Genomic DNA, 23714 nt, shown 5'->3' with positions numbered 1-23714 from the left:
AACAATGACAGTTACAAAACAAAACATCAACAACAATAACAGCAACAGCAGTGGCATAGGTATGGGTATGCTTCTGGTGTTGTTCTCCCAAGACAACAAATCCAACATCACCGACAAACCCAAACTCACTCTGCTTTCCCCTTCCAAAACCCTCTTATCAAAAGCACAATCAACCATCTCCATCTGCCTTCTGCTTTTCTTCACCACGCTCCTCCTCTTCACTCTCTCCACCTTCCCTAACACTTCCCTCACCACAAAACCCACTTCACACACCCTTTCACACACCCTTCACACACCCTTCGCGCTCCAACGCATGGGCACGCTCCACCGCAGAGGCACCAAATCCATGTCCGACCTTCTCATCTCCCACGTCCCCGACGACACTCCACTCGACGACTTCCGCCTCTTCCTCCGCCTCCTCCACCGCTCCTACCTCACTGCCTCTTCCGACGTCGTTTTCCTCTTCCCCTCCCCTTCCTCCTCCTCCAAATTCACCCCCATTATCTCCCAAGAGAACCACGCCTTCTCCACTCTGCTCCATCTCCACGCGCGCCTCAACTCCACGCGCTTGCGCCAACACCCCAAGTCCTCATTCCATCCCAATCGCTTCAGACAGCATCAGCAGCAGCAAAAGGAACCTCTTTGGGGTCCCAAGACAAAAACCAACTTAACCGCTTCCTCGCTCGGTTACGGATCGGTTCTCAGTTTCCACGCCTCCGAGCTTGACCCGGAGAACTCGCTCGCCGGCTTCCTCGACCGCGTCCCTCTCTCTCTCCGCCGCTGGGCCTGCTACCCCATGCTCCTCGGCCGCGTCAGACGCACCTTCAAACACGTCATCCTCGCCGACGTCAAAACCCTCTTGATTCTCAAAGACCCACTCGCCCGACTCAAAACTCCCGGCCCCGACTCGGTCCTTGTGTTCTCCAAACAAGAAAAACACGGCAAGAAAACGCAGCGTGTTGTTTTGTCCTCCATTATAATAGGCGGCGCTCGCGGCGTGCGGCGGCTCTCCGGCGCCATGGCTGTGGAGATAGTCCGCGCTGCCACGCAGCACAGGAAGAGGAAAAACCCCGTGACCGAGTACGCCATACTGAGTCAACTCGTCGGCGGGAGCGGGTTCGTTTTGAAGAATAGGAATGTTGATTTGGTGGCTTCGTCGGAGTCCATACCCGAGGCCGGTGGGTCTTCCCCGACGTCGTTTTGGGAGTTCGCGATGGTCCAACGCGGTGTGAGTAATCACGATCTTAATTATGTCATCAGAAGGCAAATGTGTTCGTCTGTGTTGGATTCTTCTGTCTATAGAGATTGTTAATTAGAACAGTTTAGGATAAATAATAAAATTAATAATGGTGAGAAAGAATAATAGCACACCAAGGGAAAATCAATAAGGAAAATTTATGTTGTTATTTTTTATTTATCGCATTAGTCTGACCAATTTTGTTACTACTTCTGTGTATACACCCATTCATCTTGAAATTACATTTTTTGTATTCTTCTTCAATGGGATTGTCATGGGCCAGTGTGTCCAAACCAGTGCAGCTGACAGAAGATACGACCTTGACACAGATTCACCCAAGTGCTCATATTTGTATAATGATATTTCTTCATCTTATGCAATCAGAACGTGTCTATACCCATTTAAATAATTTGATATTGGTCCTTGATTTAGGGCACTTGCAGTATCTGTTTTTTCATCATTGATTTTGTAATCTATTTGAAAAAGTACAGTGTTGGGTTTTCAAATCTATTATTCTGAGAGCCTTCTGCGTAGAGAGTTTCATACTCTCCAAAATAACAGGTTAAGTGGTTTTAAGGAAAGTGGTTTTGACAACGTAGTGATGGATGCAGATCTTAGATTTTGTGGCATGTGTGGTACAGAAATGTAGATGGGAATGGAAATATGAATGCAAGTTGTTTGAGAGGGTGAAAGCAAAGAACAGTAGGGATCTGTGTAATGAATTGATGAGTGCATGTGGTTGATGTCTTTTTGGCTCCAGCAATGAACGCGTTGGCAATTAATGTAAATATATAAACTAAATTTTGGAAGTTGCAGCTTCTAAAAGCAGAAAGAGCAGGAAAAAACGTGCTTATTAGGCTCTTATGTCTGTCTTTTGCTTTCTTATCTAAACCAGGCCTTGTACTTGGAGCTGCGCAAAAGCACTTATTTTGGGATTAGTTTAATCCACAACGTGATTAATTTCTGCATTGTTTAGTTAATTGGGAAATGGAGGATTTGGAAGACTTTGTTAGTCCCACTATATTGTCCCTCTGTTTTTGGTGCAAAATTGAAGGGATCGCATATGTTGACTTTTCACCATTTATGGTTGCTTGTAAATAAAGCTACTGTGTAGTGCCATTTCCTTTTTATTTAGGCTTACTGTGCTGTGTATGATGAATGCCAGAATCAAGACTCACTCTTATATCTTTACTTAAATAGGTGTTAACACGATTTAGAAAATTATTAGGGATTTTGAACACTAATTTAATATAAGAAACTATATTAAATTTTTTTAAATAAAATTGTTTCGAGTGGTCTATAGCTAGTCTTGCAGACATATGATACAAAAATAAAAATTAAATTAAAAAAATTGAATAAATCCCCTAATCTTAAATATTTGAGCAAAGAGCTATTAATTTTCTGTTTTCCTCTAAAGTTTAGTTGATGAGCGGTCAATTTCAACAAGTAGAAGATAAGTTGATAAACTTGTCAGATCACGGATTCTCTAACTATTTGTTATTGTTACGTAGTTTTTTCTAGAAAAATGTTGGATTAGAACAACACTCTAATAACTTTGATAAATTTGCTAATTTTGTTAGAAACTTAGCTAGGTTTTGAAATTTGGATGTTTAGGAAAAGCACCACCAGGAGTTCCTTTCCCCAAGCCACTTAGTCACCGACACCAATAATTGACTGCTTGTTACGTTAAGGAAGATGTATAAAACAAAAGTTAATGTATTTTAGAGTACATGCACGCATGTTACAAATTCACGTGAAACATTTTATACATTTTATACGTGTCAATTCTAGGTTTAACTCTAAGTTTGTTCATTAAATATTTTTTTATTTCTAATTGACACAATACTTGTTTTTTAGTTGATGTGAGACTTTTAACATTCAATACGTATAAAAAAACATAAAAATGGACAAGTGTTTTTGTAAGAAATCAGTAAAAAAAAAAGATTAGATCATGACGAATGTTGTTCATATTGGTATTTTTTATTATTGATGATCCTATAGCATATGAGAAATGTAATGAAAGATAAAAATTTGCACAGGAGTTATGGAAGAAGATAGATTGGTCCCCATTGAAGTTTTTGTTCTAATGGTTTACTTTGTGCATCACACATTTGTTTAGGTGTCTTTTTCCTAAGGACAAAGCCAGTTTATATATACCACAACAAGGAAGATAAGGTCTTAATATTACTTGACAAAAGAACCGTGCATATGGGTTGGACACATTTAGGGTCTGTCCTAAAGAAATATCCTTAAAACATCAAACTTTCTTACTGTCTAATATTCTTATGATATGTCCATTCTAGTTACTTCTTAGCCTATTCAATCAAACGAGTTACTCATAATAATAATACCAATTATAGTTATGAAAACTTTTAATACATAATTATTTCGGTATAAATATTTTGGGGATCGAAGGGACTAACCTGGATGACGTGGCGCTCCCGCTGTCTTCTGATCTTCAACCGTCCGGAAGCTCCAAGCTACGACCAGGGGAGAGATAACTGCAATGGCACTCCGACGCCCAAGTCAGGGTGAGTGGTGATGAGCCTCGAAAGCAAGGCTGAAGGCTCTCAATATGAGAATGCGGAGTGAAATCACTTAATAATATTGTAAGGCAGAGTAGTGTATGAGAGAGCGTACCTGGTATACGATTTCAGCCCTGTATATATAGATTATTATCAAATATAAACAGAATATAATATAAACGGTTATACCTGAATATCTGGCTGTTCATATCTTATTTAATCTTTTCTGATATAGATTGTTAAGATATTATTCGCGATGGATTATATCATCATGATGAATCATTGGCCCAATAACGAAAGCGATAATGACCTATCATTAATATGATTGAGGCCCAATAATTATGTTGGGCCGTCCGGTTACTAACAGCAACCGTTCGACCCAAATAGCGTATCATACAATAATATTTCCCATTGTTTTTTAGTTTTCACATTCTACATATTTTTGTCTTATAAATAAAATTTGAGTAAATGTTTTTTTATACATGTCTTTTCATATTAGTTACTACACTAAACACACGTACTAGTCTTGTACATTTAGGTGTATGCTATTAAAAGTTTAATTATAGTCCTTTCTTTGGGATTATTGTGACGGGTACAAAATAGGTCAAGTTCTTTTTTGTTTTGTCTTTCATTTCTTTAGTTTAGGGAATATTTTCATGTGTATATGAATATATTATAATGAATATAGGGATTTTCACATCAATAATTGATTATATATAATACTTTTATGATTAATTATATAGTCCAAAAAATGTAATTATAACAAGATATAAGTAATTATAAAAAGTATTAGAATTATTATTTGCTTAAATACATTTTTAATCCATCAAATCTAGAACACTATTTTTTGGATCCTCCAAAACGTAATAGATTTAAAATGTAATACATTTTTTTAAAATACTATGTTTTTCAAATTTGCCACAAGTAGAAAAACTATGCAAAAAAATATTGTATATATGAAAACTTTTTTAAGAATGAAAGTAGTTGAGAAGTGAGAAATTTAATCTTGTGATGAATGAATCCAAGGTGGAGTAATGACAACAAGATGATTGACTGGAAAAGAAAGAAAACAGAAATGGATAATGTAAAAGTTGTACACCATTTGATGAATAATAAAAAAAGTCATATCAATTATTACTGTAATTAATAATATATTATGTATTATATTATGTTAATTATGCTTTGAATGTGTATACAAGTCCTAATATTAATCCATTACAAGTTTCATCTTATTTATCAAACTATCACTATATTCTTTTTTACATATTTTTCTATTAATTAATTAATGTTATTCTAAGGAAAAATAAAATCTTATGTTGTTACATTTGATATGTTGAAATACATGATTAAATTAAGTTTCTAATACACCATCTTTCTCACTTCGTGATCCTTTTGTTTTCTCTCTTCTGCCTGATAAAAGAAAGAAAGAAAAAGAAAGATATATATTTATAATTAGTAAAGTTTGAAACTCCATATCATATATCCAAAATGAATTCGTAGCAAAATTGATTTTTCATACTTTCCCACTTTTACAAATTTGTAGAATTTAACCAAAATGAATTTGTGTTAATAAAAGTTTAAACTTAATTAAGGCGTATGAAATTGATAAAAGCAAAAGAACCACGTAAAAACTACCTGCCAAAATATTACCAAGAAAGTACTTATTGTTTTTATTCTTTTGCCAATTTCACGAATAAAACCAGCATTCGTAGGTTTTTTTGAACACATACGAAAATTTTAATTAAGAATCATTGATTTGCTTCTGGATCTCAAAATCCAAGGTTAATGAACTTTCGAAATTGAAAATGAAAATGAAATCTTAGTTATGGTTTATATTTAATCACATAGAATCAAACAAAAAGAAATAAAAAAAATCTTTCATTTAATTCTTTATAGACAAATGAATTATGATACTTAATTATTTTTCATTAATGTGATGTAAAATAGTGTGTATGGATGTGAGAATAGGTGTGAGCATCTTTGGCATTGGTGATGATGGTAGGATTGAATGGTATGGTTAACTGTGAGATATTAGGATCCCACGGGTGTCTCCTGAAGAAGCTTAATCACTATTTCGATTTAAACTTCAACGTTACAATCTTAGCCGTTAGGTCCCCTCACTCATTAAATTCTCTCATCCATCCTTCTCTTTCGACCCTATTTCACTACATCCAACACAACAACATTTTCGGTACCATATATTTAGGATTTACCTTATATATATTTAAAATTGCTTGAAACATCCTTATTTCGCAGAAACATTATATCGTTTTTTTTTATTAAAATCAAAATAGTTGATAGAATGAAAATTTCAATTCAATTATATAAATATATAAAAAAAATATAATAATAGAAATGGGAAATATTGATCAAAATGAATAGTAATATTATAAATTATTTTATTTTAAAGACAAGAGACAATATCAATTATATACTTTTTTTTTAATTATTCCTAATATAATACTAGGCTTAAAAAACATATGTTTTAAAACAAATATAATTACCTCGACAGGATATTTCTTTCCTTCTTCCTTTGTTTACAAAATCTGGTTCTTTGAAAATTAAAATTGATGTTTGTTTTTTAATTTCATTTTTATTGCATAACCATACATGAAATTTTCACTTTACATATCCTTGAGCGCCCTTTTTTCCAAGAGTTATGGTGATGAGCGCCTCCATTCTATTGGGTTCTGGTGTTTGGAATTTCAATTCCAAGCATTGGGCACCCATTTTCAGGTTTTTGGTCAGTTTCTAGGTTGTTTTGTGATTTTTGATTCACTGTTTTGGATATTGTGATGAATGTGCAATGCTCCTATATGAGTTTATGATGTGTTACATGAAGTTATAAGCATTTATGAATGGAAAGTATGGAAAAATTCTAAGGAGTAACTTTTTATTGGTGATTTCAAGTGTTAATATAAATGCAGGGAACTCAATTTTGGATGTTATCCTAAAACTCTAATGGTAATATGTTCTCAATTGGAGGAGATTGATACATGTGGTGAGAGTAGTAAGAGGTCTTAGCCTAGGTACTTCCAATATGGACGTAGTACAAACTAACCTTGTGAGTGTGTGATAACTTTTTGGCAAGTATACCAAATCGTTACAAGTAATATAGTGAATAAGTAAAGTATCGTTCTCCTAAGGGACTTGTGCAACAGATGACAATTCTTCATTTTATAACTCAATTAGACATTAAAATACACAAAACAATACAAGAAACTATTTTTGGTATTTTATAAAACAGTTGGTGTGCCAGGAATTGGTCTTTGACTAACATTACAGTAACATCCTGGATAAAATACGTTCTCTGTTCAAGCATTCACATAAGCGTATCTTGATTTAATTCCTTAAAGCAAGTTATAAAATTATCCATTAAATTATTAATTCCTTAATTAATTCAACATATAATTTTTCATTAAAATCATATGTTTAGAATGACCAAAAGTACAAAAGTTATTCCTAGCATCGTTCCTTTTAGTTTCTTTTCTTACGTTTCTGGTTTTAAAAATACTTCCCAGTACAAAAGAACCTTTAAAAAGAATTATACTTCCGTATAATCTAAAGCAAGTCAAGAAAAGAACAAGAACAAAGACATATATGGCACAGGAAATTTACATTAATGTATTGTCATACAACCAATTCCAATGAACAGAAAAACTAGCCTCTCCTAGACATCTAAAACGTACTCTTTACAACAATTCCTAGCAGAAAGTGAAGTCTTGATGTCTTGAAGGGTCTCCTGATGGTCTTCTCCAGTTCTCCAAAGCGTTTTTCTATTTTTCGTGTCAGGAGATAACGTTTTTGCCTCTCTGTCACGTCTTTAAAAAGCAGTTAATTATTTTAATTCGCTCAGCGCACAAGAGTGTACTCGTTGTGCGAATTAGTTTTAATTATACACTCAAATGCTGTAATTTGCTAAGTGCACAGTCTCTGGTGCACTATGCGAATTTTCAAAATACTGCCCTTTTTTAATTTTCATTATTCGCTCAACGAACATATGTGTGTGCGCTATGCAAATTAATTTTGCTGGCTCTGCGAATTTGCTTGCGCTCTGCGAGAATTGGCTGACAGCTTCCACTTTGTACAATTTTTTCCTGAACAATAATTTACGTAATAATCTACTTCTATTACAACTTTTTACTTTTCACTGAGTAAAAACATAAATAATTACAAGATTAAGATCATTTATAAGTGTAAAAACATAAATCTATTCACAATGGCTTTGCAAAGCAGTAGAGGTCACCACAAGTGCACAACTCGCCATAGCTCGACATTCATACTAAATCCGGATAGTTCAGTATATGTCTTGGCATGTTTAAGATGTTTTGGTTGTGATATGTGAATTATGTTTCATGCTTGTGATTTTATGGTATTATATGAATCGTTTTGTATCACTAGTTTACCCATTTTGTTTGTGCATTGTTAGTATGTTCTTGTGCTTCTTTCTTGGTTATGATCATCTGGTAAGTGTGAGCAGAAGATGATGACATGACTGTTGAGCAAACTTTGGAAGAAGGGTAAATAGACGTGTAATTTTCTTTAAAACTAGTATGCGTATATAGTTTTGTTCTAATTAATTATATATAAAGTTTGTTTTTATAATTATGTTAAATGACTGTAAATTAATTTTATATTTATGCCTCTTACCTTATCTATTTTATTAATTATGTGATACTTCTTTTTATAATTTAATGTCATACTTTTTAATGTTAGAAAAAACATATTTATTTATATAAAAAAAATTAGTATGTATTCTATTTATATTTTTAAGATTTTAATATATTTTCTTTCTTTCAATATAGTGATTTTAAATTATTAATAGATGAATAGGATGATAACATTACTCTAACTAATGTTATATCTTCTTATTAACTCTTTTGACATTCCTTAAAGTATTTTTCTTTTCATTAATATTATGAATGCACTTGGTTTAAAACAGAGATCTCGTTGAGTCCTCATGAAAAGCTTTAAATAATGACATGGTAAAAGACAAGACTAATTACACAATTAGTTATTCTAATCTACGAATATTATCGTACACATATAAATTGATTATTTGAAGTATGCGATAGCAAATTTCCAAAATTAATTTTCACAAAAATTATTCTATACAAAACAAGTAAAAAGAGAAAACTCTACCAATGCTCGAGTCTGAAATATCATATAAGGAGAGTTGGAAAATAATAAAATTGTTACAATACAAAGATCAATGTGATAAATAAACAATATATTTTAGCACATTTATTTGCTATATTATATGATTAAGTAAAACTGTTTTTGTTTTATGCCAAAACGTTCTTTTGAATTGATTATAAAAAATTGTAAGAGAAAGTTATATATATAATTTTAAGGATTAAATATATTTTTAATTTCTATATTTTAAAGCGATTTTAGTTTTAATTACTCTTTCAAACTAAAGTATAATACTTTAACTTACATCCGTTCTATCAATATTTATAAAAGTAGAAAAAAAAGCCTACTATCTTTTTCCTTTTCTTTTTTTTTTTTCCATGAAAACTCTTCTGTTCTTTTTCTTTTTACTTTATATCAAAGAAAACAAAAGAAGTATTACAGTTGAGAAAAACAAGTTGGTAACAGTCAACTTATATACAAAATTGGTCGGTTTAGAAGTGCTTATAAAATTATGATTATTTATTTATTATTAATAAAAGCATAAAATTGAAGTGGGGTCTTATATTACTTTATATACAGTTTGGGAAAGTTCCAAATGAAACATTGCCACTAAGGTAGTGTTTGGATATGCACCACTTATGTCCTCCAACATGCCAAATAATCAAAGCCTTCATTTTCATTGTTAGGTGAAGCCATAAACAACAATAATTTTCTTTTGTAGTTATTACTTTGTTGTTCATTGGTGATGAGTCATTAGATACTAATAATGAAGAATCTATCATCTAAGAACCAATTATTTTTAATTCTTTTGTTGTCACTAAGTGTGTCTATCATATAATTAATATATATTATTCAAGATTATGACTTATCATAAGGTTAAGATAATATAATATACCAGCCCTTATAAGTGGATCACTATAACTTACATCAGCCATCATATTATAAAATAATGTTGGTGTGAATGCATATATATATATATATATATATATATATATATATATATATATATATATATATATATATATATATATATATATATATATATATATATATATTTATCTCTATAAAACATTAGTTATATATTTTGTTTTCTCAATTTTCTGAAGTTAAATAATTTGATCTGTTTTTAATATGTTATTTATGTTGGAAATTTTCATATCAATTACAAATAAAGCAAACTCATATTATATACTTGCAAACTTCATTTTACAATATCAAGAATCAAACATATATATATATATATATATATATATATATATATATATATATATATATATATGATGAAGGTGTGTTGAAAGTTTCTCTGTAATAAAGTATGATTATATTTTTGTGGACTTTAACTGCACATGTATTATCAGAAATGAATTTAGACTTAATTTTTAAGGAAATTTTTATTTTTAAAACTCACATATCAGATTGAACATTTTTTTCCCTCATAAATCATGGTTGCAAAAATTATATAGGAACATGTTTTAATGTATAATATAAAATAATAGTAATATTAATATATTATTAAAATAATGTATCACAAATAATATAGTATATTTATAATAATACACAACTATAGTTTTTTTTTTTTTTACATTTAAATATCATAAATATTAATAATTATGTACTAAATAGTTTTACATATTTATTTAAAATATTTATTATAATATATTAATATCAAAATAAAAATAATATATATAGTGCTTATTTTATGTAACTAAAAATTTGATTTTTAAATGAATTATTAACTTAAAAAAATTTAGCCACCAACAGTTATAGTGATTACAATTTTTTGTTATTAAATTCAATTACTATTTCTCATTTATTTAATTGTATATATAATAAAATTAAAACAATATATATTTTTAGAATATATACGCATTATATACCATTGCATGCTCATACAATATATAAAATTACCACTGTATTTTATAACTAAAATAGTTACATTAAAAAAAATGCAAGAAATTATTTCCAAACCAATTGCAACATCTATTTTTTCTTTTATTTTCTATTTTAAGCATTTTAAATTTAGAAAATAAAAAATAAACCAAACAGATTGTTGGATATGTGTAGAAGACAATTTGAATTATAAGATTTCTAAAAGTATAACTCCTTAAAACACAAATCACCACATGGCAAATTCAGAGAAATTCATATAAAAAATTTTAAAAGTAAGCATTCCAAGAACATTAATGGTAATTAAAGGTGTTTGGAAGAGCAGAACCTGCAAATTCACACCTACTTCCTCCTAAAAAAATTTAAGAATGACAGTGACTGTGTATTTATTGATCATCAACAACATCAACATTTTGGATCCCTTCTCTGCAAAACTTCTGATGTTGATATCAAAAACCAAACCCCTTTTTAGCTTTCAATGTTTTAGGAATTAGCATTATGAGAACCATCAATCCTTCACCATTCCCACTGCTTATCTTTTGTTGCAGAAGAGACAGCTTTCTAATTCAGGGAATTACCATGAAGGCTTCTAAAATTACACAAATACTTTTACCAGAATTAAATCTACGTAAAATTAATTAACTTTATACAGGTTGAAAAGTAGTTCATAGCATTTAATTATACTGTCATTATATTTTAAAAACAAAAATACCTACATATATTCATATTGTTTGTTAATCAGATATAATGTTATTATATCTTGTAAATATGCAAAATTGAGAAATAGTTTCATTGATTGTATTGCTTATTAGAAGTCCAATTCCTGTTGTCCATTGTGAAATAAGAAGACAAAAAACAGCACATGTACAGAATTCTTGATATGATCATAGCCACAGATAACAAACAAACAAATTTCCATTCTTTATATTGAGATTCAGTATAAGATGCAATACATATACATACACCAGCCTCCCTAACCAATGGCAACAAGGAAAAAGAAACCAAAAAGCCAAATTTTTGAAATACAAACTTGACAAAATAAAAGAATAGAATCTGTCCACTGTGTTTATTGCTACAATAATATGTGAACACTATATGAGGAAGAAGAAGAGGCATGCTCAATTTCAAAGGAGAAAACTAAAACTCACTCTCCAAGGCAGCGCCACATTCAAACTTGGACACTAACCATATATAGCTACGTCCATTATGGGCAAAAAGCAAAGTTCTATGCATAAAAAAACCACACTACCCAACAGATAAAAGAGCATTTCAAGCTATATATATATTAGCATGCAATAGCAGCATGTATGTTGCTCATTGTATTGAGTCTAGAACAGATCCACTTTTCTTTTCAGCATGTCTTGCTTCCATCTTGGTAACTTAGTGAATGCCTCTTTGCTCATTCCAAATACAGTTTCGAACTCTTTGTCTGACAGATATGCCTAAGCAACATTAAGTGGAAAAGGAAAATGTTAACATCTTGCCAAAGTATACGAGATAAAATTAATCATGCACCTCCCTGGAGGATTTGAAATAGGCAAATGCCTAGTACATATTTTTCATTGCAAAGTGTCTTCGATGTGATTTTCAATGCATTCTCAAAGTGAAATTCTGATAAAACTTTCTATTTTGGATTTCTTGATCAATAAGTATTGGTTAGCAAGACCCTTTGATATATTACACATGCCCCTCAATATCTAATAAAATCAATGAGACTGCCAATTATAATAGAAAATTTAATAGTATTGGGGTACTTCATTGTTTGATAAAAGTTATGGGAAACTTTGGTGATCGTTGTCTAATTTCATACTAGCAATAGCATATTAAAGTAATTAATGATGTGAAAACCGAGACTGACCTCTCTCCGTTTAAGATCAATTCCAGACACAACACTACCAGATTTAGTCTTTAGTTGCTCATAACTGAAGACATTTTGATTATTTTCACTGTCATTTCCTCCATTATCCACATTTTCTTGTTTTGGTTCTGAATCCCCGTTTGTGCCAGTTTCAGTGGCTGATTCTTCTGTCTCCTTGACTTGGGGAACAACTTCTTCAACAACATCCGTTTCAGAAGGGGCACTCTCACTTTTAGTATCTGGAATTGAGCCATGTTTCTCACCAAAGTTACTATTTTCCACAACAGGACTGGTGCTTGCCACAGGAGAAGTTTCGGGTGAAGTTTTCTTCTTTTCTGCAGTAAGAACTGAAGAAAGAGCAGCTACTGCTGCTGCTCTCTGTGATCCCTGACTTCTTCCAGAAGACCTAGGTGTATAAATTTTGGCTCCAGATGATGAATTAAATGCAGAGTTTAAGGCTGCTAAGGCTTCAGCCCTTTGTCTTGGCCCTCCTTGATTTAGCCCGTTTAACTTATCCTGTGCCAGACAGAGTAGAAAAAGTTAGAAAGAAGCACCAAGTTCTTTCTTTTCTTTAGAATGTTATTAGAAAAATGAGTGCTTCTTTATGCATGTAGGCTTTTTAGCACATGTAATTGGATGTCCAAGAGTTTGTGTCAAAGTACACATGATGTAGGATGTAGAAGGGAACTAGGGAAAACAAAAAACAAAAAAACATCCTATGCTACCTTTTCTGATAAGGAGAATCTTGTTTTGGTTAAGTTTTTAGTTAGATAAAGGCAAACTAGTGCAAAGGAGAACTATAAACAACCCCAACTACACCAACAAGCCAAAAAAATATCATTAAACCAGAACAGTGACAACAAAAAGGCAAGGGGAGCAAAACCAAATCCAGCAAGAACAGATTATTTGAACCTAGAGTTTGTACAACCTTAATTTCATGGAATGCAAAAGTAAAGAAAAAAATATAGTGAATCATCAAAAACAAATGGGTGTACCGCACTAGCTGCTGCCTCAGGAGATGACTTAAATGCGCTGTTTAAGGCAGCCAAAGCTTCTGCTCTTTGTCTTGGTCCCCCTTGACTGGACCCATTAGACTTTTCCTGTCAGTAGATATAGTGTAGCACAGTTAAGCATTAAAATGCACAAGCAACAAGAAACTAATACCTGCAGTCATGAATTCAGATATTAAACCTAACACCAACAACATTGCTTCAGCACAGGTTTATTAGTAATGGGGTGAAAGAAAAAAAAAATATAGAAAAGTAAGAATTTAGGACTATTTTAATCAAATATAATTAGATATTATATGTTTTAAGTTACTTTGTTTGTGACAGCCTAATAGCCTGAATTTGAAAAGACTGAGAAGCCGTTTTACAAAGAAATAAGAATCTCCTTTATTGCATCTAAGACATTTTTAATGATATAAGTTCACTTTCAACTGTTTTTTAATGTTAAAAAAAACTGTCTGATTTTGCATGGTTCAACTGCAACAATGTTCTCCTGAAAACTAGGAAGTCAAGTTTATACCTCTACAGCATGGCCAATCCCGAAGAGTAATGTCACCTTTTTCTGGAAGGAGTTCCCTGGAACCTGCATTTCATCAGGAAGATAACGAACAAATCAAGTGCTTGTTTGGTTAAAGGTAATGCTTTTCGTTTCTCTTTCTAATATTCATCAATAATTACAAAAATGTAGCCATTTTTCACTTTGTTTTCTGTATTATAAAATCTATTTATGGTGACCAAAATTTGGACTTTAGTCTTCTTCTAAACCTCGGGTTAAATTATAGCAATTTTAGAACTCACTTTTACTTCTCATACACTTCGTATGAGTAAATACACTAATAGTACTCAGTAGACCTGGTTCGTACATTGGAGGAGCAGTTTTGTACCTATAATCTGAGCTTCCACGGTTAATTTTAAGGATAGAATCTGTATTATACAACAATAAAGACAACAACAACCTTGTTTCACTAGGTGAGATCAGCTGCATGAACCATATGATGCCATTTGACTCGTTTGAAAACCAAAAATCTGTTTTATAAGACTTCAAAATTGTTGTCATCCCTATATTTGTGCAGTATGTTTTTACTAAACCAGTTTGTTAGCAAAGAATTATACTGTATTCAATTAACACACTCATTCAGAAAAATACAACTTTACAGGCCACAATGATTACTAAGTGTCAGAGGGAAACAAAAAAAAAATGGAGTTCCCTGATGGTTTAACACATACCAAAGCTTTTGCATGATCCCAAGAAAAATATGCAGTGAAAAAGCACGGTTCATTCCCTTCTGTTACTTTATATAGTGGAACTTGAGGAGATAGTCCATCCAGAGATGCAGCCTTATCTATGTATTTCTGAAGGAAAAATTATAGTATACATCAAGTAAAAGGAAATATGGGTAGTGAAAAACACTAATCAATTGAACATATTTACCTGGGCAATTTCAAATGCATTTTGCTTTTCTTTTGGATCCACACACTGACCAATCCAAACGAAAACTTCGGCGTGCGTGTCAAGTATGAGGATATCCTCTGTTAACAAATCATCTTGGGAAAAGTTGTAAATCTCCTCCACCTGGAGAGTACAATATAAAAATAAAAATAAAAATTAGAAGAGATAGAGAACCCCCAAGTTACTGTTTCACTGCCTACAATTTTCCTAGCAGTAGTATGAAAGTTCAGATAATGAGGTTGCAGTCACAAACTCACCTGCAATTTTCCTGGTACAACCATGTTGCAAGGAAATATAAACAAAGTTAGTGGTTGGTCAGAACATTCAAATACCTGTAATTGAATATGCTATTTGAAGCAAAATTTATACAAACACTGTTTGAAAATAGGTGTACCTCTATTGAAAGAGAAAGTGAACAAATGTGCGTCTCGGACAATGTCATTAGTGGCCTTTTTGCTGGTATAACTTTGTTTTCCCCCAACTGCAAACCAGAAAGCTGAGGTTTCTGTTCCTTCTTTAGCAAGCTTTAGAGAAACTCCTGGCTGTAAATGGATGTGCAATATGTTAACAAATAACTTAAATTACTGCTGTTGATCTAAATGTCAAATGAAATCATTAGTTTACAGATGAAAAAGAAATAGCCAGAGGCATAGGCGCATATTATCCTGTTACAAGTGAGGCAAGAGGGTATAAACTCGAGATTAGAGTCATCCAAAGATTATTTGAATTACATTATCTTGAAGTATCTAATGCTTAAGAAAAGAAATATGAAAGCCATTGCCAAAAAATTGCTTTCTTTGTGTAGAAGAATTGAGCTTCTTCCCTGATAAGTAAATCTGTCCTAGTTGCCAGAAACTGGAAACTCTGTTTGAATCATAATTTAAGACTGAACAAGTTGGTTACGGTTTAACTTTCTATTATGGTGTACTTGAATAATGCAGTGGAACAAACACAACTTTGAGCTAATACCCTTCGAAAAAGTTAACCTTGTTTTTTAGTATATGCAGAAAAATGGCGAAATACTACTAGGGAGACGGTAAAATCCCCTCCAAAAATGATAGCAGAAAAGAAGTTTTAGTAAGGTTTACCTTTAAAAATTCAGCAACTTTTGTTGCAAGCTGCTGCTGCTCTAGGGAGCATTGATTCCCATGCCAAGTGAAAACAGCTGAGCCAGATTGCAAAACAAAACATTCGGTAGAATTCAACGATGCTGCAATCTGAACAAGAATACCATAATTACCATCAGCTAGTAGAGAAGAGAAGCCCTACCAACATAAACACAGTGGACAAAAAGTGAATAATTTAATTTTTATGGGGACATACTGCATCTACTTGCACCACTTTATTATTATGAGGAGATGTTCCTGAAATTCGAATAAGTGCAACACTGTCTGCTGTGTATGTCTCATCTGGCAAGCCTTTATCTGCTATAAATTTTTTGTAACCAGAGCTCAAGCCTCCCTGAATCAGACGTAATTAAGTTAAACTAATTAACCTCACACTATCTACATATGTCAATAAAATTAACATTGGATTTGACAAATGATACCTTGAGGACCACCATTGGTTGGAAAAGAGCAATAAACTGTGGTGGCTCTTTACCATCAAATATGCGACCCTGCAAGAAACTATCACAATTAAACACATTTTCCAGGCAACATCCCCGACATGGTATTCACATTAAGGGTACCTGAACAGGTCTACCCTTTAATGAGTTGAACATTGTAGTAGCCAATCGAATAGCCATCCTTTGGTCCTCCTGAAAAATAGGACATAACCAAGTCACATTGTTATATCATGTTCTTGCAGACAAAGAGAAACATGGTTATATCACGTGTTTTGGAGATGGAAAACAATGATCTGGATTAATATTATTAGTAAAAGAGCAAGTTCCAATCTATGTATTTCCATGTAAGAAATTCGTAGTGTGCCAAGACACGAGTCATGAAAGATATAAAGTTGTCAGAGAACACCATCAAGATTATTAGGTTAAGATATTAAAATATTGAACTGTAGAAAGAAGCTCAATACACTGATGCACAAATATATTCTATTTATGAGTGTTTCATACAAAAATAATCTATTTTGGGGATCGTGTGAACTTTATACCTCAACACTGTCTTTTCCAAACCAACTGCACAAATAGTAGTCTTCCTTCCTCTCGCTAGAGTGATAAGTGTAGAGCACTATGTAACAATCTCCACTATAGAATTTACCAATATCTTCCTTAGGTAATGGAGTCTTAGCACTTCCATTGATTTGCCATACCTGGAAACACATTAAACAATATCACATGTGCACTAGCATTAGTTTAATTATACAGGGAAACTAATAAAAAAAATTATAAAATCACCTCCATCTTTCCGCCTCCTTCAAGCAAAGGTGGAATTTCTTCAACAACTGGGGTACTTTTTGCCGCGCCTTTCACACCCATACCTTGTTGTTTCAGCAAAGCTGACAGTGCAAAATCACCTTTCATAGTTAGCATTAATGATTGGACAAAAGGCCAAGCCAAATTGTAAGTGTGAAGAAATAATATTCACCTGCAACTTTTCCTCTTCCTTCATCAGCACTGGTAGTTGCAGACCCTGATGGCCAAGAGTCAAAGTTGGACTTAAATGAATGTGTTTCATATCCTTGAATAATTCTGGTAATCCTCGTAGATTTTGGCCTTTTTTGACTTGCAACAAACTCCTGAATATATTAGTAAATTTAATGACTCCACTTCAAACCAACTTATGAAGAAATTATTTTTGCAATGGCATTTACCTCAGCTGCTTGACATGCTGCTTTTCTTTCTTCAACTTGTGTTACCCGGCCAACCCAGACAAATACCTCAGCGCCACAGTCCAATAGATAGCATTTGTAGTTCTCTAACAGTGATTTTGAAAGTTCACCTTCTACAGGCTTGACCTCACCATCAACAATACTACAAACAAAAGGTCACAACATCCTTCAGATCAAGAAACATAAAACATGAACTATAAAGGAAATATCTATACTGCTAAAAGTATTAAGGAAAAGAAAAGGTTGAAACAAGAAAGGTTAAGGTTATAGCATATTTAGCAGAAAATAATTAACTTCAGACAAAAATAGAAGAATTCCAAAAAACCTAGTTTTAATCAATATATGCATCTCCTGATGTCTCAAGAGAATACATTCGGATTCAACACAAAATATAGAATGATCTTCTCTCAGCAACCCATCTGCTGCCTAAACTGCAACAGTGGATCAAATTTTACACTAAGGTGACATTATGAAAGGAGACGATAAGATATGAAATTCATAAATGAAAGGAACAAAAATTCCAGAAGATATCGTTGACCAACAGCCCTTTTTAAAATGTAAGTATAATACACAGTTTTCTACAGCAATCAGGAAGATTGATGGACTTATACCTATAAAGTTGAGCAGGAATGGCCTCTGGGACAATATCATCCTCACCAATTACCTTCTTCCCAATGGGAGCAAAACCACCAAAGAGAACCCAGAATTCACCTGAATCTGACTCAGTATCCAGCTTGCCATCATCTGCAATGTGGTATACATCTTACAGTCACAAACAAAATCAAAATACCACTTGAAGAACAAGTATTCAAAACCACATGGTAGGCTTCTCAGCAAGTCATACAAAAACAAGTGACTTGTGCCCTTACCAACAATTGCAACATCGCATTTTCCTTCATGATACTTTTCCTTCAACAACTGAATAACTTCCAGAGCCTTGGCTCTTTCCTGGATATTGGAGTTAGCACCATTGAATTGATAAATCTTATTCTGAGTATCTAGGATGAACACATCGTCATGATTCAGCGAAGACCGTGCGAAAGGGACCTGCATAAGGAAAACTTGTGTGACATTTTAAATCAATGAATGTGTGCACTGAATTTATGAAGTACACGAATAAAGAAAACTGTGCCTGTTTTATTCTGACAACTCGTTTTCCTCTGCATACATACAAACGTGTTTCAAACTCCTCTTCTTCAGGTTTTTTAAATCCAGATGCGACACCACCCTCTAATGGTATTATACATGGCTTAAAGTATGACAAAAATTTGTCTGATTCATGCCCTTGAATTTCCCTGTATTGCACTGCACGTCCTCCAAGAGATGCATCAAGTTCAACAGTTTTGATGGCTGCTGTTCCAGCTTCATCCTGTAAGGAAAACCACCATGTCAATAGAGATTATTCTATTGTAAAAATATATTGGTTCCAGATTTTCCATACTGTGAACCATCACATCTAAAGCTATATTAAAACCAGAGAAAAAAGAGAGAATAAAACTGTAAGGAAACATAATCACTAAACTTGAAACAGTATCTTATATTACAAAACTTAACATTACAAGTTCCAACATTTTAGTCACCTCTTTGTTCTATGAAGAGAAGCAGAATGGAATAAGAGAGTTTGAAGTGTGGCAGGGTGAAAGTCCAACCATACCTGACTTGTATCCTTTCCAATCCAGAAGTGAATATCATAAAAATAAGCCCCTCCTTTGCCTTGTGTTGTCTGCAAATAAACGTAAAATGAATACCCCATTGTTTAAAACGAAAAGTATGTACCTATCTTTCTACTCAGTAACAAGACCGTTTGGAAGAGTTTCATCTGTACGAGTTGAAAATCTGCTAAACTTTAAGGCTTTCCTCATTCTCTTCCTCTAATATTAAATTGAAATGAGTCACNCTTTTTAGGCCTATGTGGATAGCATATACTTTCTCTATGCTTTGATATAGAGTTGAAATACCATAACTAGCATGGTATTTGTTTCAATCTCCCAAGAACTAAAAGACAATTTAAGGTATTATGTTATGAGTGCTCAAACAAAAAATGTTAACTGTTTCCACAACATTCAGCTTCTAGGATCACCAGAGTCATAAGTTTGAGTAATGTATGAAAATATAGCAGATAATAATATTGGATACAGCTTGCACCTGCAAGATGATGTAAGAATCTCCCATGTAGAATTTCCCATATTCAGATCTGGGCAATGGAACTGGTTGAAAATTCTCAATCCTCCATATTTCAGTTCCTCTACGAAAAGGTTAAGTCTAAAACCCCTCAAGTAGATAATTCATTCAGTATATAACAATATAACCTGAACAGCAATGATTATACCGAAAATCAGATCAAAATGCTTGGTCGTTCTCTTAGCACTATTTTTTCTTTCTTTATTATTAAACTTTTTGTAGCCTTTTTACTTAATTCTTATTCAATATTTAAATGAAAAAAAATTCTATTTTTCATGATTTCTTTTAGAATTCACCCCTTTATTTAAGGATACACTTTTTGGCCAACTCCCTGGAATGCTGGATCCAAAACTTTTGTAGCACTAGACATGGATGAAATTTCCTTCTAAAATACCGTCTTTTCAGCTAACACCTGCAAATTCCAAAGTAATCCACTGCATCAGAGAAAACAGAGTTAAGAATGTTTTAGCAGAGAAAATTAAGTATCACTATCAAGCATGGAGACCAGCAGCAGCAACAATTTCAGTGGCATTTAGTAGATACATTAGAACAGGATATAGGTTGTTGTACTCTATGTTTGGTGACTCTAAAAGTAGAAGGGACATGGTGTTAAGAAATAGTATAATTTGATTCCACCAAAATGGGAGCAGCTAACAGAACAGAAGGTAAAGTTTGATTGGATATACTTAGCAGTGTCATTGTGTTGTATATTAGAAGAAAGCAAAACTAACTACTTAAGTAGAGTTATAACTCGAAAAATCATATCCACAACTCAAACACTTACGTATAGTTGCTGGAACATATATTTCAGTCCTATCAAACTAAGGCTGCATACTATACATGCACTGAATCTATGGTATAAAATTTGTGAGCTAGCCTACTTCAGGACTAGCATCATATAAGGCTTTAACCTGACATTCTATTTAGTATCATGACAGTATACAATTTCTAAATTACTATGATTACATGGTTTGGTTAGACTCCAGCCTATACAATGAATCTGAATACTAATGCTCTCAAGGCACGAGATATCTTGTTTCAATTTTTGAGTACTCTTCTCTCACAATTACGAGAGAAATATGAATTTCTCCTTCCATTTTACATTCTCCAGAAGATCTTCTAGCACAGCCCTTCTGAGTGAGATAAATATCCGCTGTTTATTGATTAAATCCAACTTGTCACATTGTTCACTACTCCATTTAGGTGGGTACTGCAAACTGGCAGCAGCACTATCAGATTGAAGCACTCTACATGTGAATTGCTGCAAAGAGTTCAGCCAATATATTGCTCTTTCACGGCTTGCTCCTTCACATAACGTGTTTCAAATCAAGTCCGAGTCATTAATAACCAAATAGATTCAGCATTCCGAATTTCAGTTTCTGAAATCCAAGGTATCTAAGATCAGAAACATAGTTCACGATCGCCATAGCTATGCACTGGATAAGAGTCGTTCACTTAATTGTTTTTACTAAAGATCAAGGGATTTAGAGTACACACTTGATCTGATTCTGAGCTGACAATTAAACACCAAACACTGCAACTAAGCCGAAAGAAATGAAGAATTCTGGATCATAATGTAGGGGATCAACTTGATTTGTTGCCACAAAGATGACTACTAAGATCTAGTACTCATTTAGCCATTTATCTGATCAATTAAAATCTAACAAAAAAGACAAGAGTTGATCAAAGCTTGATTAACAAAACAAAAAGCAATGCACATCAACAGAGAAGTGGTGAGATCAGCAAAAGAAGAATGAGATAGATGATCAAAGAGGTAAAAAGTATAAAAAGGAGGGGTGCCCAACAGATCAAAAACCTGAGTGATCAGCAAAACAAAAGGAAAAAAGAAGAAGAAGCGATCAAAGTTAATTACCAGAATATGGGGCCGAGCCAGATCAGCAGGCAAGACAGTGAATGAGAAAAAAAGTATGAGATGAAGGATGAGAAAGAGCATTGTGAGATAAGAAGGGTATAAGAAGAGAAAGAGTGAGTGATGAGAGGAAATGGACGTACCTGAGATCTCAATGCGTGATGATGGTTTGGTTAGTGTGTGTGAGAGAGATAAGAAGAAACAAGGTATGGGGAGGACAAGGTTTTGAGCTGGCAATAAAGAGAGAGAAGAAGAGACTTGTTGGAAAGAAAAGTGAATTATTGCTGTGCCTGTGAGAGAGTGAGAGACTGAGTGCCCTTCTCTCTCTAACTTTTTTCCTTATAGCCTTTTGAGATTTGCAAGAATTGAGAGTTGCAGAGAGAAGGGTATGGATGAATTATGACGACGAAGAAAATGAAAGTATGATGACATGAAAGGCCAAGGCCAAGGCCAAGTTGGTGAAAGGAATGAGAGAAAAGAAAAGAAAACCAAACAAGGAAATTTCAGTGTGTAAAAGAAATGTTTTTTTTTTTATTATTATTACATTAGACGCATGAAAGAAAGTCGTTATTTTAAGGTAAAGATTCCTGCAACTGCTAGTTTTGGCCTTCTAGTTGCTTACCTGGACTCTTTTTTGGATTTTCCTTTCTTCTCTCATTCTCTTTCCATATCTATTCTCATTCACCATTTATCCAATTACTGTAAAGTATACGTAATATTAGAATGAAATAAAAATAGATAAAAGGAGTAAAACTTAAGATATTTAGTTGAGGATTCAAGTTTACAACATACATATGTAAAAGTTAAAAACTTGTAAATCATTTTATGTGTAGGTCCTTAAACTTCATACTCAATCTTCATTTGCTTCAAAAGGTATATCATTAATTCGATTAAAAAGAAAGCAATAACTCTGACTAATTCACTTCTACTTTTATTGGTTTTGAACTGGTTTGGTCAGTTTTCTTTAGCTGGCAAGGTTTTTGAGATGATAAATTTCCCAATCAAATTTTAGGAACGGTTGATACGAAAAATTGATGGCAAAAATTTGAATGCTAATTTAATTAGAACAACCCAATTAAATATAAATGTCCAAGACATATTAAATGAAAGATAATGGAGATTCCACTATTACTTTGCCAAATTATAATATATTATAAGTAGATTTAAATTTTCACCAACCTGGATTTTATAATATTAAATCAGATTTTCATTTTTTTAATATGATATATCTTAGTGTAGATTAATTGAACTTATTATATCAATTCTTATCAAGTTTTCTTTTGTTTTTACTTTTTATTAACTTTGTCAAAATAGATCATTTGGCTCGATCTATTACGGATTGATCTTTTAGTGAGTCAATTCAACCTGATTCATTTATTAGCAACTCAGAAAAATTTGAATCCGACCTGACCCATCACGGGTTGACTTACTGGCTCACTTAATTACAATTTTTTTAAATAAAATAAAATTACAAACTTTCTATAATTTAAATTTAAACATATTTCACTCTCAACATGGAGTGTTTAATTAGTTTTGAAAATAAGAAACTTAAATAATTTTTTCAAGCAAAAAAAAATAATAAATATTTTTTATAAAATTAAAATTAAATTTTAATAAAATAAAATTAGGTAGGTGGGTTGATGGGTCAATCTGCCCACCACGAGTTCAGCCCGAATGAACCAGGTTTAAGTGAGCCGGATTGAAATCTGACCCGCATATAAAAATACATTTTTTTCAAACCAACTCGGTCCGAATCCAAAATGGACTGAACTAGGT

General features: G+C 32.8%; 2 protein-coding genes across 5 annotated transcripts; one reads left to right on the top strand and one right to left on the bottom strand.

Moving 5' to 3' along the window:
* Positions 1–4: 4 nt before the first annotated feature.
* On the top strand, positions 5–1312 carry LOC106757274. The gene has a single exon (XM_022779015.1). It carries the CDS (start codon positions 5–7, stop codon positions 1310–1312), a length of 1308 nt encoding a protein of 435 aa, XP_022634736.1.
* A 10370-nt stretch (positions 1313–11682) lies between these two features.
* Positions 11683–22391, bottom strand: LOC106757272 (villin-3). 4 transcript variants are annotated; one of them, XM_014639906.2, is made up of 23 exons: positions 22082–22391; positions 20383–20480; positions 20033–20132; positions 19542–19610; positions 19020–19256; positions 18757–18934; positions 18499–18631; positions 17870–18029; positions 17644–17794; positions 17454–17554; positions 17210–17368; positions 16791–16859; positions 16650–16718; positions 16424–16561; positions 16189–16317; positions 15495–15642; positions 15358–15368; positions 15083–15223; positions 14878–15003; positions 14171–14233; positions 13639–13743; positions 12644–13159; positions 11683–12227 (listed from the first exon to the last, which is right to left on the bottom strand). In XM_014639906.2, the coding sequence occupies exons 2-23, from the start codon at positions 20436–20438 to the stop codon at positions 12114–12116; spliced, it is 2973 nt and encodes a 990-aa protein (XP_014495392.1). In that variant the 5' UTR covers positions 20439–20480; positions 22082–22391; the 3' UTR covers positions 11683–12113. The 4 variants fall into 4 exon arrangements, with proteins under 4 accessions (XP_014495392.1, XP_014495391.1, XP_014495393.1 ...); XM_014639905.2 differs by having other exon boundaries at positions 20383–20473; XM_014639907.2 differs by lacking the exon at positions 22082–22391 and adding an exon at positions 21942–22070.
* Positions 22392–23714: the final 1323 nt, after the last annotated feature.

The sequence above is a fragment of the Vigna radiata genome, chromosome 3 (genome assembly GCF_000741045.1).
Source record: "Vigna radiata var. radiata cultivar VC1973A chromosome 3, Vradiata_ver6, whole genome shotgun sequence".
Taxonomy (NCBI): domain Eukaryota; kingdom Viridiplantae; phylum Streptophyta; class Magnoliopsida; order Fabales; family Fabaceae; genus Vigna; species Vigna radiata.
Note: the sequence above shows the minus strand (reverse complement) of the source record. Positions and strands in the feature narration are given on the sequence as shown.